General features: G+C 28.1%; 1 protein-coding gene across 1 annotated transcript; it reads left to right on the top strand.

Annotated features, from left to right (window-relative positions):
* The first annotated feature begins 9290 nt into the window (after window positions 1-9290).
* Window positions 9291-10920, top strand: LOC133815766 (protein SENSITIVE TO PROTON RHIZOTOXICITY 2). Its single transcript, XM_062248570.1, has one exon. It carries the CDS (start codon window positions 9397-9399, stop codon window positions 10903-10905), a length of 1509 nt encoding a protein of 502 aa, XP_062104554.1. The 5' UTR covers window positions 9291-9396; the 3' UTR covers window positions 10906-10920.
* Window positions 10921-13917: the final 2997 nt, after the last annotated feature.

Raw genomic sequence — 13917 nt, forward strand, 5'->3', positions numbered from 1 at the left:
AATTAACAACTATAAATGTGGATCATTGATCTTAATCTAATGATTAATATTAAAGTAACTATCCATGAGTAGTAACCATTAAAAGTGTTTATATATATATAATATGATCACTTTTGGACCAAATAAGAATGAGAATTATAATGAAGGTGATCATGGTGACCCCTCATCCCCCAAAAAAGAAAAAAAAATCCAATAGCAGATAAGTTAATTAGTTATGGTGTGCACATAATAACATATAATGTATATTTTTTTCTATAAATGTATATAATTGAGAAAAGTGTATATAATTAAGAAATTAGAAGATACATACATGAGAGAAAGTAGTTGCAAGCCACCAGTACTAATTTAATTAACTAATTATATATATATATATCTTTCTCCCTTGAATATCATTTACCTTGAATTAATTAATTACTAAACTGTTTGTATTAGTAAAATATATTTTTTAATTAATACAAATAAAATTTTATTACATTGCGTGTGGCCTTATTATAAGGTTGAAGCGTTGACCAATTACAAAAAGTCTTGGGTTTGATAGATCCTATCCTATATATTGCCACTTGCCATGAGCAAAGAAATGTCTATGGACAATTATTATTATTATTATTATCACTATTATTAGCTAATAATTAAATCTCTCTCAATTATTAATGAATAATAAATATTTATAAATGGTTAATGAAACTGTCCAATCCAAACATCACAGTTGATACCATGTCTTCTTTTTCTTACTTCATTTTCAAGAGAACAAAATCAACCACAAAGGCATGAAATGGTCCAAAAAAAACTTTATAAATATATATTAAGTATTCTTATTATTAGTAATGAGTCAATGCTAAACAATAATTTATTATGCCTTTAGAGACCATTTTAATATAAATATATATTGAGGTTATTTGGGAATTCGAACTTTATTGTTAGATCTAATCTATCGAATAGATCTTATTGATCATTAATTCAATTTTAAAAATATCATTCATATAAATATATATGTATATATATGTGTGTTTATATAATGAATTATATACAAATGTATACAAAGTTGTAGTGATAATATCTTTTTAATTATGTATAATTTGTTTCATCTAATTAAGCTAGATTGAAGGTGCATAGAGTGTAATTATATATATCATGAATATTATTATCCACATGATTAATCATGATCATGATTAGCATGGTCTCTCTCTACTATTCTTCAACTTATTAGTTAGCTTAAAATAATTGATCAAAGATTAATCATATAAAATTTCAAAACGGTCATTAATTTGGGTTAGCTAGTGATCATCTATCTATATGTATTCTAATTCAATGCATGCATTTAGGTTTGTACTTTTCTTTTAGCTATCAATATATTCAAACTCTATATATGGGTGCACTATTAATTAGGGGTGGCAATTCGTGTTTGAGTTTTTGACACGTTTAATAATTGTGTCGTGTTCGTGTTTATCTTAATCGTATCATGTCATAATCGTGTTAACCCGTTTAATAATCGTGTCGTGTCATAATCGTGTCAGACACGATAACACGAATAATTTGTATAGGTTTTATGATTTTTTTCATATAGTTATGATTAATCGTATTATCGTGTTCGTGTCGTGTTGACCTGTTTAATAATCGTGTCGTGTTCGTATTTTTGACACGTTTAATAATCGTGTCGTGTTCGTGTTTACCTTAATCGTGTCATGTCGACACGAATCTGACACGTTTACACGAATTGTCAGCCCTACTATTAATGGTTACTACTCATGCATGGTTACTTTAATATTAACCATTAGATTAAGATCAATAGTCCATATTTATAGTTGTTAATTAATATTTCTAAAAATAAATTTTGATTTTTTCAAATTTTTTGAAGGGTTACCTGATGAAAAATGTGCATTTATTATGAAAACATAAACTTTTCATTTTTCAAATGCATGTCAATTTCTAAATATAGCTAGTGTCTCTCATTAGTTGGAAACAACATTAATTATGACAAAAAAAATTAACTAAATTCGAAATTAATATAGAAAAAAAATATTTACATGTTGGTGACTTTGTTAGTACATATCTATAAGTAGTAATTATTAAAAAGTATTTTATATATATATATATCGACTCTTATTTGTAATTATAACAACTCAAAACAAAAACACAATCTTTTTTCCTAACAATTGTATTGTTATATTCATTTTTTTCTTCATAAAAATTGGATTTATGAGTATATACATGATTCAAAAATGTATAAACCCAAATAATAGCTTTGATTTTTTTTGGTCAAATGATCCATATATACATATATATATATATACTATATATATATATATGCACGAATAATTTCTGGAGTCATCTTTTTTTTTTATTTGGTAGTGAGTCATTCTCTCTTAGCTGAATACATTGTTGTTTTTCTTTTTTGTTCACTATTACACGTTTCATCTTTTTAGTTTGTCCATTATATATATTCTTTTTTGTTTTTTCTTAATTTGTTTTTTCTGTTAAATATATAATATAAACTGATTATATCTTGTTACTCGTAATTGTATATGCACAATATACATTATATTATATTGTATTAAGTATACGTGGTCATTTTTCTTTTTTGTTTTTTTCTTAATTTATTTTTTCTATTAAACAATATGTATAATATATATATTAATTATATGATGTTCATTCGTAGTTGTACATGCACAATATACAATATAGTATCTATATATAAATTTAATATGTATGATTATATTGTATTAAGTTCATTACATTTTATATAATAATATAATAAAAGGCTATGATCATTTATTAAATATTAATATATACGAAGGCAACGTGGTTTAATGCATGTGAAAGTTACACGTTTTGATAGATTTGTTGCTTGAGTCATACTATGCTGGTGTGTTGATCACATATATCATAATTTTAAAAAAAAATTAACATTAGGAAATGATATATGTTATTTAATTATTTACTATCATATTTTATATTTTTTAAAATATCATATTACAATATCTAGCAAAAGTATAAAAAGATATCCACCAAACGTAATTTTAATTAAAATTATACTATTTGTAAAAAAAAATATTAGTTTCATACTAATTATAAACAAATATATTACAACTTTATAGAATTATTTTGAAAATAATAAAGAAGAAATAGTATTTTATGATTATTTTTTTAAGGCAAATGTGATCATTCATTATATTTACCTGTTATTGTTTTCTTTTTCTTTTAATTTAACTGTTTTTATATTATTAAAACTATGTATGTGTATTAACTTTTGCTGGATATGTATGTTATTATATGTGTATCATAAAATCTGAGTAGTAACAAAATACATAATAATAATAATAATAATAATAAAAATATCTTAAATTCAATAAGTAACACAGTCTAGTTAATTTTCAAGCCCAAGAGAAAACATTTATTAATTATGAACTATTTATTTATATTATTATTTACTTTCTCCACTTACAAGAATTCAAAACAAAAATATATTTATCTACTTATTTATTTTTAAATCACTTTAAGTCTCCTGACAAGAAGCAAAATACTAGAGAAAGAATAACAATGTTAACGGGTTGCTCGTGCTTTAGGCACGAACTATTCACTAGTATATATATATATATCATCGTGTGTAGTAGACTATACATTTTTCTCTTTAGTACTTACTACTGCCCATATAATGCCTACCAAGCTAGCTCTAGGCTACTCATGAAATTAAATACAATGCATGTACACTCACACACACATATATATATATACTATTATATATACTATATACGTATACATATATACGTGTATATATATATAGTGAAAGATGGGTTTCTGGATGTTTTAGTAGTGTAGTGATCTTCTTAAAAATAGATAACATTATTATATATAAAATAATAATACAGCACAATAAAAAGGCACGAAACAATGTCTCTTTTGATTCGTACTTTTGGCTTTGGGGCATGGAATGTTCATCATATATATCATAATTCAAAATAAAATAATTAATCTAATAATTAATTAGTATTTTGTGTATATTTTAATTCCACTAATTAAAAGATAAATAAGTTAATAAATAATGCCGAACCTAATTGATTCCAATATTTTTTTTTTATGAAACTAACTAGTAAGTACCACAAGAATATTAATTAAGTCTCTACAAGTCACTAATTGGTGGTACCAATTAAATAATTAACTAATATAATGATCAAATGTACGTGCAAACAAAAAGTTGTGCTTTCTTTATACAATTATTAATATGTGGCCATAATTAACCCTTTAAAACAAACAAATAAAATATGTGCACATGTGTAAAAATCGCTATATATATATATAGAATAAATATATAAATATTGGAAACATATGTGAAAAGTATGATTTTCCCTTTACTTACAAATTATAATAAGAGCACTCCTATCTCTTGCTCTACTTCATCTTTTAAAATACCTCCTTAAAATACACATTTTTCTATTTTACCTCTAAATTTTACATTTTACCATACATCAGATTCTCTATTTTTTTTTCTCTATATCATTTAAATATTATATTTTCAAACATTTTTTATTCATTTCAAATATTTTTTATAACTATCAATAATATCCTTATATATATTTTAATGTTACAATATTGGGTTGAAGGATGAATAGTGTACATTAGATATAGCTTTGTACTGTAGCTTTACCTAAAAGTATTTATAAAATACATCATCCGATGGATACCCATTTTTCTTAGTTTTAGCAATTTTTTACAGTTTTTGGTAATATACCTCACCGGATGGGAGTGCTCTAATTATATATTATGTAGTGTGGTATATTGGCATTATACTGATGTTTTTTTGCACATTTATAATTATATTAGGTAGAAGCAACGTCCAATGTACGTTTGTTTAGTTTTAAAATTGTAAACATTATTTATAATTTTAATAAAAACTGGTTCACTGTTTTTTTTAAATATATATATAATAAAATGAATTATAGTTCTATAGTATATATAAATATTTATATCAATAATCTCTACATATATGACATCTAAACACAACGTTTAGATAGATATATATTTACATGGCTACATGACATATATATAAAATACAATAATATTTAAAAATAAATTAATAATAGAAATAAAATAAGAATAGGAAAAGTCGTAGTGTAGACAGTAGTATACATATATTAACTATTTTTAGTTTCTACTGTATCTCACAATGTCCATTGATAAATTTGATGAAGAAAAAGAGCTCCATGAATCACTTGATAAAAAATAAACTATCACACAAATTTATAAGATTAAAAAATGATATGTATGTATTTATTATTTTTAAATAAATATGATTTAATTATTTAAATTATCATAAAATATCTTTAAAATATTCTATTTTAATTTATTTATTTATTTTTGTTTAAGTTTATGTTTATTGTTATCCCCAAAATTTCAGTTCGATGACGTGGCAATTAGAAGTGACAAGTGACAATGCATGGTCAGTAAATGGCACATTAATAGTCAATAAATGTGTTAGCTCTTCGGAGTTTGTGATAAAGTGATCTGACCGATCTGATAGAATTTCTGTCCGACCGGTGAAGATTTTTGACTGACCAGTCATGTGCCATGCTAGACCAGAGATGTGTCATGCTAGACGAGAGATGTGTCATGTTAGACCATTCAAGTGTCATGCTAGACCAAAGATGTGTCATGCTAGACCAGAGATGTGTCATGTTAGACCAGTCAAGTGTCATGCTAGACCAGAGATGTGCCATGTTAGACCAGAGATGTGCCATGTTAGACCAGAGATGTGTCATGTTAGACCGGTGGAGTGCTTGGCCAACCAGTTAGGTGTTTGGCCGGCTAGTGAGGTGTTTGGCTGACCAGTGAAGTGCATGCCCGACCAGTGAGGTGCATGCCCGACCAGTGAGGTGTTTGGCCGACCGGTCTTTCTTCAAGGAGTGAAGTTGGCTTACTAGACAGATCATCATTATGCAAGCGAAGTTCCAGTAACTGCTTCGGCTGGAATTAGTCGTACCTACACGGGAATCTCTCAGTTTATCCCAAAGAAGTCGCATATTGTTGTATTTTAAATGTTATTATTAATTAAATATTGTGAGAATAACAAAAAGGTTCCGGTCAAAGGGAATATCTGATGTACGATCCATGAGCCTATAAATAAATGGCTCATGGTATCATTTTAGGGGACTGATCTTTTAGACTGAGAAAAACTCTCTATTTTGGAGACTTTGGGACTGTTACTGGGGGTATTCATCGGGCATTTTCTAACAGAGTTTAGAGAGAGAAACTATGTATTTTTCTATTTACACTTAAGAAACTCAGTTGGCTCAAGTTCGTCTGATCTTAAGTGTAGGATATATATCACAACTCCAAGTGCATTAGGCTATTACCAATAAATTAGGGCTGAACCACTATAAAATTATCTGTGTCGTATTTTTCTCTTGAAGGTTCATTGTAGTTTTGACATCTACTCGTCGTTGGCCAAAATCGTGGTCAACATTTATGTTTGTTCTAATTTTTTAATTTGGCAGTGACAACAAAATATTATATATTATATATTTAATATAATATTAAGTGTAAGTTTAATTAAATTTTATTTAAGTTATTAAATATATAGTTTTATTATTTTTAAATAATTATCATTGGAAAATATCTCAAAAATATCATATTTTAATTTGTTTAATTTTATTTAAGTTTATATCATGTTTACAATATAGTGTTAAATATAAGAATATTTCGTTAAAGTTAACGGAAAAAAATAAAAAACCATTAAAACCTATAATTTTTCGTTATCTACACACTTTTTATATAGAAGAGATATGGATATATATATGTATAGTTAGCGATGAGTACTAAGGAAATTCTCTAGTCCACTCTCTTTTACATTATCTCTTTAATTTGATGATACGTGTCATCTTTTAAGGCATGTCTATTCTTATAAAATAATTAATCATAATATTTTAATTTTATTACAATAATGCTATTATAATTAAATCACTCAACTCACTTTTTTATTTATAGGGAATAAAAATTAGGACAAAGAAAATACTAGTCATGTTTTTTTTACATATTTTTTGTAATTATGCAAACTATTAAAATAATTATTTTATATTTCTATATGTAAGAGGAATGTAAATTAGAAGATAACTATTTACAAAAAAAATAAAAAATTATTAATTTTTCTTTATTTATTATTACCCAAGTAATTAGAGAAAAACAGAATTTCATACGATTTCCTCAATTAAAAAAAATAGTAGTTTTTATTTTTTTATTTATTTGTTCTCAAATTCATTGGTTGTTTTACGAACAGTATCTTAATCATTATAAATATATATATACTAGATACAAGTAATTTGTAATATGTACGTTTGCTTAGTTTTGTTTATAGATTTTATTAATTATTTTTATTAAATTTATATTAATGTGATATAAATTTGAAATAAATATCTTATTTTAATTTGTTTCATTATTTATTATTTTTAAATAATTATTATTGTAAAATATCTCAAAAATATCATATTTTAATTATTTTATTTTATTTAAGCGTAAAGGTTTACAAACTACCGTTAAATATAAGAATATTCCGTTAAAGTTAATATTAAAAAAATAAAAAAACTGTTTAAACTAAGAATTTTTGTTATCTACACACTTATTATTCAGAAGAGATTTATAAACATCTAACAAAAGAAAAAAAATGGGTTGAAGCCTTTGTGATTATTTATTTTATTAAAATAGATATTATTAAAAAAAATTGACACATATTATTAAATTAAAAAGAGTACAAAAGAGAGTAAGTTATAGAGTTTTCTTAACACTTCTCATAGTTAGCGTGATATATATATATATATTTATAGGGCAGCACTTCGGTGCAGTCAAGACACTGTTTCAGCACTTAAAAAAAAGTTGTTGCACGTGTCTATTATTTGTATGCGTGTGTAAGTTTAACTGTTTGAATCTTGTTTTTGGCACTGTAAACTATTTATAATTTTTAAAAATTTATAGAATATCTTAAATGACAACGATGTACACTGTCATATAAAAAATTGAGAAAAAAAATTATTTGAGTGTCAAAATGTGATTTGGCTGCATCGAAGTGCTACCTATATTTATATATATAAATAGAAATAAATTAGGTACTCATAACTCATCGATCAGCTCGTGCGTAGGTGATCACACTTAACTAACTATATATATATATATTTATATATTTATAGCATTTGAAAATTTCAACTCCACGCCCAAACACGCACACATATATAAAAATACATATATTTAAATATGTATAATGCTCTTACACTTTTAAATAAATTAATAATATTAATTAAATCTTTTCTTACAATAAATATTTTAATTTTTTGGGACCCTACAATACAATCTATCCATAGATGTAGTAGTGGTCGTGGTGGTCGACATGAATAATAGTAATACCATTAATTGGAAAAATGCATTTAGAGAAATAGTAAACCAAATTTATCATATAATAATAAGTTTAAGAGTCGAGTGTATATTATCAATGTTGTTCAACACTATAATAACGTGACATATTGTTATTGATGTAATTTAATATTGGATGCCACACATTTTAATTTGATAATAAATATTATAAATTATTGCTAACCAAACATAGAGTGTCTTCTCATACGTTGTTCGTCGTTGAACATCTTAAGGTGTCAAATAACAACAATCATATATAATATAGGAGGTGGTTGTTTTGAGTAGTTGAGCTACCTTGGAAAGTGTAGAATTACTTAGAATTGAGGTAATATTAAACTCTTGTATACAAAAGGGTTCACTTTACCCGTAAAATACACGTAGGGCTCACACAAATTATTAATTTTACCTCCTTAAAATTTGAACCAAACATAGGAAGGGATTTAGATTCGCATTCTCACATTTACTTTACCCCATACCAAACCCTAATAGAGAATTACTAAGGGGCACCACTGGTACCCAATACAACAAGTAAGTGATACTTACTAACCAACTTTGGTATATAATCAAATATAAGGTCTCACATATTTAAATTTAATAAAGTATTATAGAATATCACTAACCAACTTTAAGGTGTCACCTTATTTGAAATTAGACGTCGCAAATAATTAACTATAAGCCTATAATAATTAATTAATAATCTCTCTAACACCTTATTATGGTCTGTCCCGATGCTAGATTAGTAATATGTGAGGAAGGTTTTATGTGGGGATGAGTATATAACCCACATATATGTATATATTCATATATTAACTCCCGTTGACTTCTCTTATCTATATATTTACAATATATTTCCATACATATCTTGCCATCTATTATATATATATATTAAAAAAAAAAAAAAAGGCTATCATCTTCATAAGCTTAATTTTCTTGATCTCTCTTTCTTTCTATATAATCCACAATAAACCAGCTGAAAATCCATTTCAGCTCATATACTTATATATCATGATGAATAGTAATATCACAAGATCATCATCATCTTGTTACACCAATTTATTATCACCCGACGATGAAGATCAAATCACAGGTAGTTTGTCTCTTCAAATGTACTCCAATAATGTCAACAATGGTAATATTCCATCTTCTTCTTCTTCACTCCCACCGCCTCATGACCATGCTCAGACCGATCATCACTACTCAACCACCACCACCACCACCACCAGCCTCAGCTCAATTCTCTACACTCTTTCCATTCTCAAACACAAGGTCCAGCAGCTTCAATCTCTGGCCGCCATCCTTCTTTCTCCGCCGCCAGCCGCCGATGATGATCAGCCTGAAGCAGCAGGCTCCATGGCCATAGCCGCCGGCGTGAACATGTACAATGCAATCCAAGATATCATTGCAGCTTCCTCTTCTATGATGGTCACTTTTCAACAGATGGGGATTTTGTCAACCACGGCCTCTACCACAGATCATAATAACATTAGTAATACTATTCAAGATCAATGGCAGCAGCGTCTTAACAAGGTGATCAACAATCCTCAACCAAATTTCTATTCTAGTAGTGAAACTGTTTGGTTCGGTACTAGTGGTCAGGATCATCATCATCATCATGAGATCTACAACAACACTACTACGACTACTACCAATACTTCTTCTTCTATTGATAATAAAGATGTTATTAACAATACCACAAGTAATACTAGTAGTCAAGATCATCGAATCATGACCCTTCAAAGTAGAGATCAAAGGGTGGATCATCACCAAAACATGACTAGTTGTACCTTATTTCCTAGTGATACTACTACTACTCCTCTAGTTCTAAAGAGTGGAACAAAACGGTCAAAGAATGAGAATGATGATAATAATAATCACTTCGACATAGTTGAGTTGGAAGCTGCGGATTTATTGGCCAAATACACACACTATTGTCAAGTTTGTGGGAAAGGTTTCAAGCGAGATGCCAACTTGCGCATGCACATGAGGGCTCATGGAGACGAGTACAAGACTAGCGCAGCCCTAAGCAACCCCACCAAGAACAAGATTATTAACAATACTATCATGATCAGTAGTAGTGGTTGTAGCAGCGATTGGATTAATCATAGTAATGGTATGATGATGAGTTTGCTGCCTAAGAAGTACTCGTGTCCACAAGAAGGGTGTAGGTGGAACAAGAAGCATGCCAAGTTCCAACCTTTGAAGTCGATGATTTGTGTGAAGAATCACTACAAGAGGAGCCATTGCCCTAAGATGTACGTGTGCAAGAGGTGTTCTAGGAAGCAATTCTCTGTGTTGTCTGACTTGAGGACTCACGAGAAGCACTGTGGGGATCTCAAGTGGCAGTGCTCTTGTGGGACAACTTTCTCTAGGAAGGATAAGCTTATGGGGCATGTGGCTTTGTTCGTCGGACACACTCCTCTCACCATCGCCTCTTCTTCTACTTCTCGCTCTCGTCATCAGATCACTACTCAGCTTCCTCATGACCATAATATGATAAAGATGATGGACCAGTAAGATTGATCATATATATATATGCAAGTATGTATATATATATCATGCTTTTGTTTTTGTTTTTGTTGTTGATTGTATTGTACGTGTATATGTTTTTGTGATCTTGGTATGTAAATACTACCTATTATTATAACTCTAGAATTAGATTTATATGATATTAATTCGGTAAATTAATGTATATCTACATTATGATCAGTATTATTAATATATAGACTACAAAAATTAAGGGGGATGATGAGTAGTACTATTTGAACTTCATATGTATAGTTTTATAATTTCTTGATGAAAATGTATGTGTTTTTATTATATATTGATTTGTATTATATATATATATATATACTAGTGAAACTCTAATACATTCATTGTTCATTTGCTTGTAAATATTATATAGAAGATGAAAATAAATTAGTAGGTTGTAAACATAAAAAAATGTTTACATGGAGAGTTGTTTCCCGATCTTGGTTGCAGAAGACACAATAATTGGCATCGGAGATATTCATGAAGGCAGCCAATTTGGCTTTGCATGGTAGAGCTGAGCATTCGATAGAATTTGCCACCACATCACATGATCTCTTATGCTCTTTAGTGGATCTTACTCTTCCATATTGTTGGCCGAATATCGTTCTTCTCAGTCTTTGAAAGGTAACTACTGTAAAGCTGAGCCCGAATTGTAGTGAAAACTAAACAATCGGATCGCTATTCCGGGTGATCTAAGAATAATAATCGCACTAATCAATAATGTTTGTTGAATTTAGTGTTCAAAATGCACTGTTCGATCACGATCACCGTCGATCTCACCTTTATGTGGTATTCTAAGACATCCTTAAGTGATTATGGATTATTCCGAACCTAATCAATGGTTTAGATTGCTATGCAGTATGTTCTAAGAATAATAATTGCACTAATCCATAGTGTTCTTGTTGAATTTAGTGTTCAAAATGCACGGCGATCTCACATTTATGTGGTATTCTAAGACATTCTTAAGTGATTATGGATTATTCCAGACCTAATCAACGGTTAGATCGCTATGCGTGATGTTCTAAGAATAATAATTGCACTAATCAATAGTGTTCTTGTTGACTTTAGTGTTCAAAATGCACGGATCGGTCTCGATCGTCGTCAATTCCACCTTTATGTGGTATTCTAAGACATCCTTAAGTGATTATGGATTATTCCGGACATAATCAACGGTTAGATCGTTATGCGTGATGTTCTAAGAATAATAATTGCACTAATCAAGAGTGTTCTGGTTGATTTTAGTGTTCAAAATGCACGGATCGGGATCACCGTCGATCTCACCTTTATGTGGTTCTAAGACATCCTTAAGTGATTATGGACTATTCTAGACCTAATCAACGGTCAGATCACTATGCGGGGTGTTCTAAGAATAATAATCGCACTAATCAAGAGTGTTTTTGTTGATTTTAGTGTTCAAAATGCAGAGATCATTATCGATCGTCATCGATCTCAGCCATATGTGGTAGTCTAAGGCATCCTTGAGTAATTACAGACTATTCCAGACCTAATCAATGCTCAGATCGTTATTCGGAGTGTTCTAAAAATAATAATCGGAACTAATAAAGAGTGTTTGTGTTGACTTTAGTGTTCAAAATGCACAAACCAGTCTCAATCGCCGCCAATCAAACCCCTTTTAATTTTTTTTTTCAAGAAGAGTTTACAAGAATGGCAAGGAAAAAATTGTAAGAAATAAAAATTGAAAGAAAAGTTACAAAAAAAACCAAAAAAAAAACTATTAACACCAAGCTCAATTATTTTCTAAAAGTAAATAATTTTTTATGAAAAAATTTATTTTATAAAAATGTAAAACAAAAGTTATATTTTTCTTTAAAATTATTAACTTCTTGAAACAAATAAATTTAAAAAATATTATTTTGTAGTTAAATAATGGAAAAATTAAAAATTATTTAAAAAGTTTAAAAAATTATTAAAAATTCAAGAGTATTTGCGGCGAACATGTCGCCGCAGATACTTGTGATTTTGCCGCAAATAACATCATGAAAATAATCGCAAATGACCAGTTTTTTGACCTCATTAGCGGCGACCAATTTCGCCACAAATAATTATCTTTCACCACAAATATAGTACCATAAATCTATAAAATCATTTATGAAGATAATTAGCAACAAAATTCCAGTTTCACCACAAATAATGTCATTAGTTGCGGCGAAAAAAGATGGCCGCAAAAGACATTTTTTCTTATAGTAAATTATTTTACTAAGTAGACGAAAGGAAAAGAGTATGGACTATTCAAAGTTGATTGAAGGCTATGATTTGATGGTAAACTTGTTTAGCTTTCATTTGCATAAATTTGTAATTATTAAGCCTAAAACCCTATATGCTACATCCCCTAAAACATAAAATATTATACACACAAATATTATACACTATATTTGCACGTAATGATGTATAATTAATTTTAGTCTTTAATATTATTATGTGAGATATATTATTTTAAATCCAAACCTAAAACCTAAGCCCTAAAACCCTATATGCTACATCCTAAACCCTAATCTAAACCTTAAAACATAAAATATTATACACTCAAAGATTATACACTATATATGTTTACACATAATGATGTGTGATTAATTTTAGTCTTTAATATTGTTAAGTGAGATATATATTATTTTTAACTTGGTGGTAGAAATTAATATCACATTATTGATAAATAATGCCATTTCCTTCCTTTTTTTTTTCAGTTTTAACTATTTATTTGTTCTTTTTTTTATTAATGTCCAAATGCAATTTATTTCCTGAAAATTAAACACAAATTAATATTTTCAATTATAAAATATATTACAATAAATTCATGAAAATATTAATTAAAACTTAATTTATTTTACAATTTAAAACCAATAAATTTGCATTTTTCAGCACTAATCATGTGTTGAGTTCTAAGTGGGGAATCATGTATTCCATTGTGTTTTGCCTATGAAAGGAATTAAAAGATTTGGAAAAAATGGAAAGTTAAGCCATCGATTTGTTGGACCATTC

This window comes from Humulus lupulus, chromosome 2, assembly GCF_963169125.1.
Source record: "Humulus lupulus chromosome 2, drHumLupu1.1, whole genome shotgun sequence".
Taxonomy (NCBI): domain Eukaryota; kingdom Viridiplantae; phylum Streptophyta; class Magnoliopsida; order Rosales; family Cannabaceae; genus Humulus; species Humulus lupulus.

What these genes read in the sequence shown, in the direction of transcription:
- LOC133815766 (XM_062248570.1), top strand. Translation starts at nt 9,397, where the DNA reads ATGATGAATAGTAATATCACAAGATCATCATCATCTTGTTACACCAAT.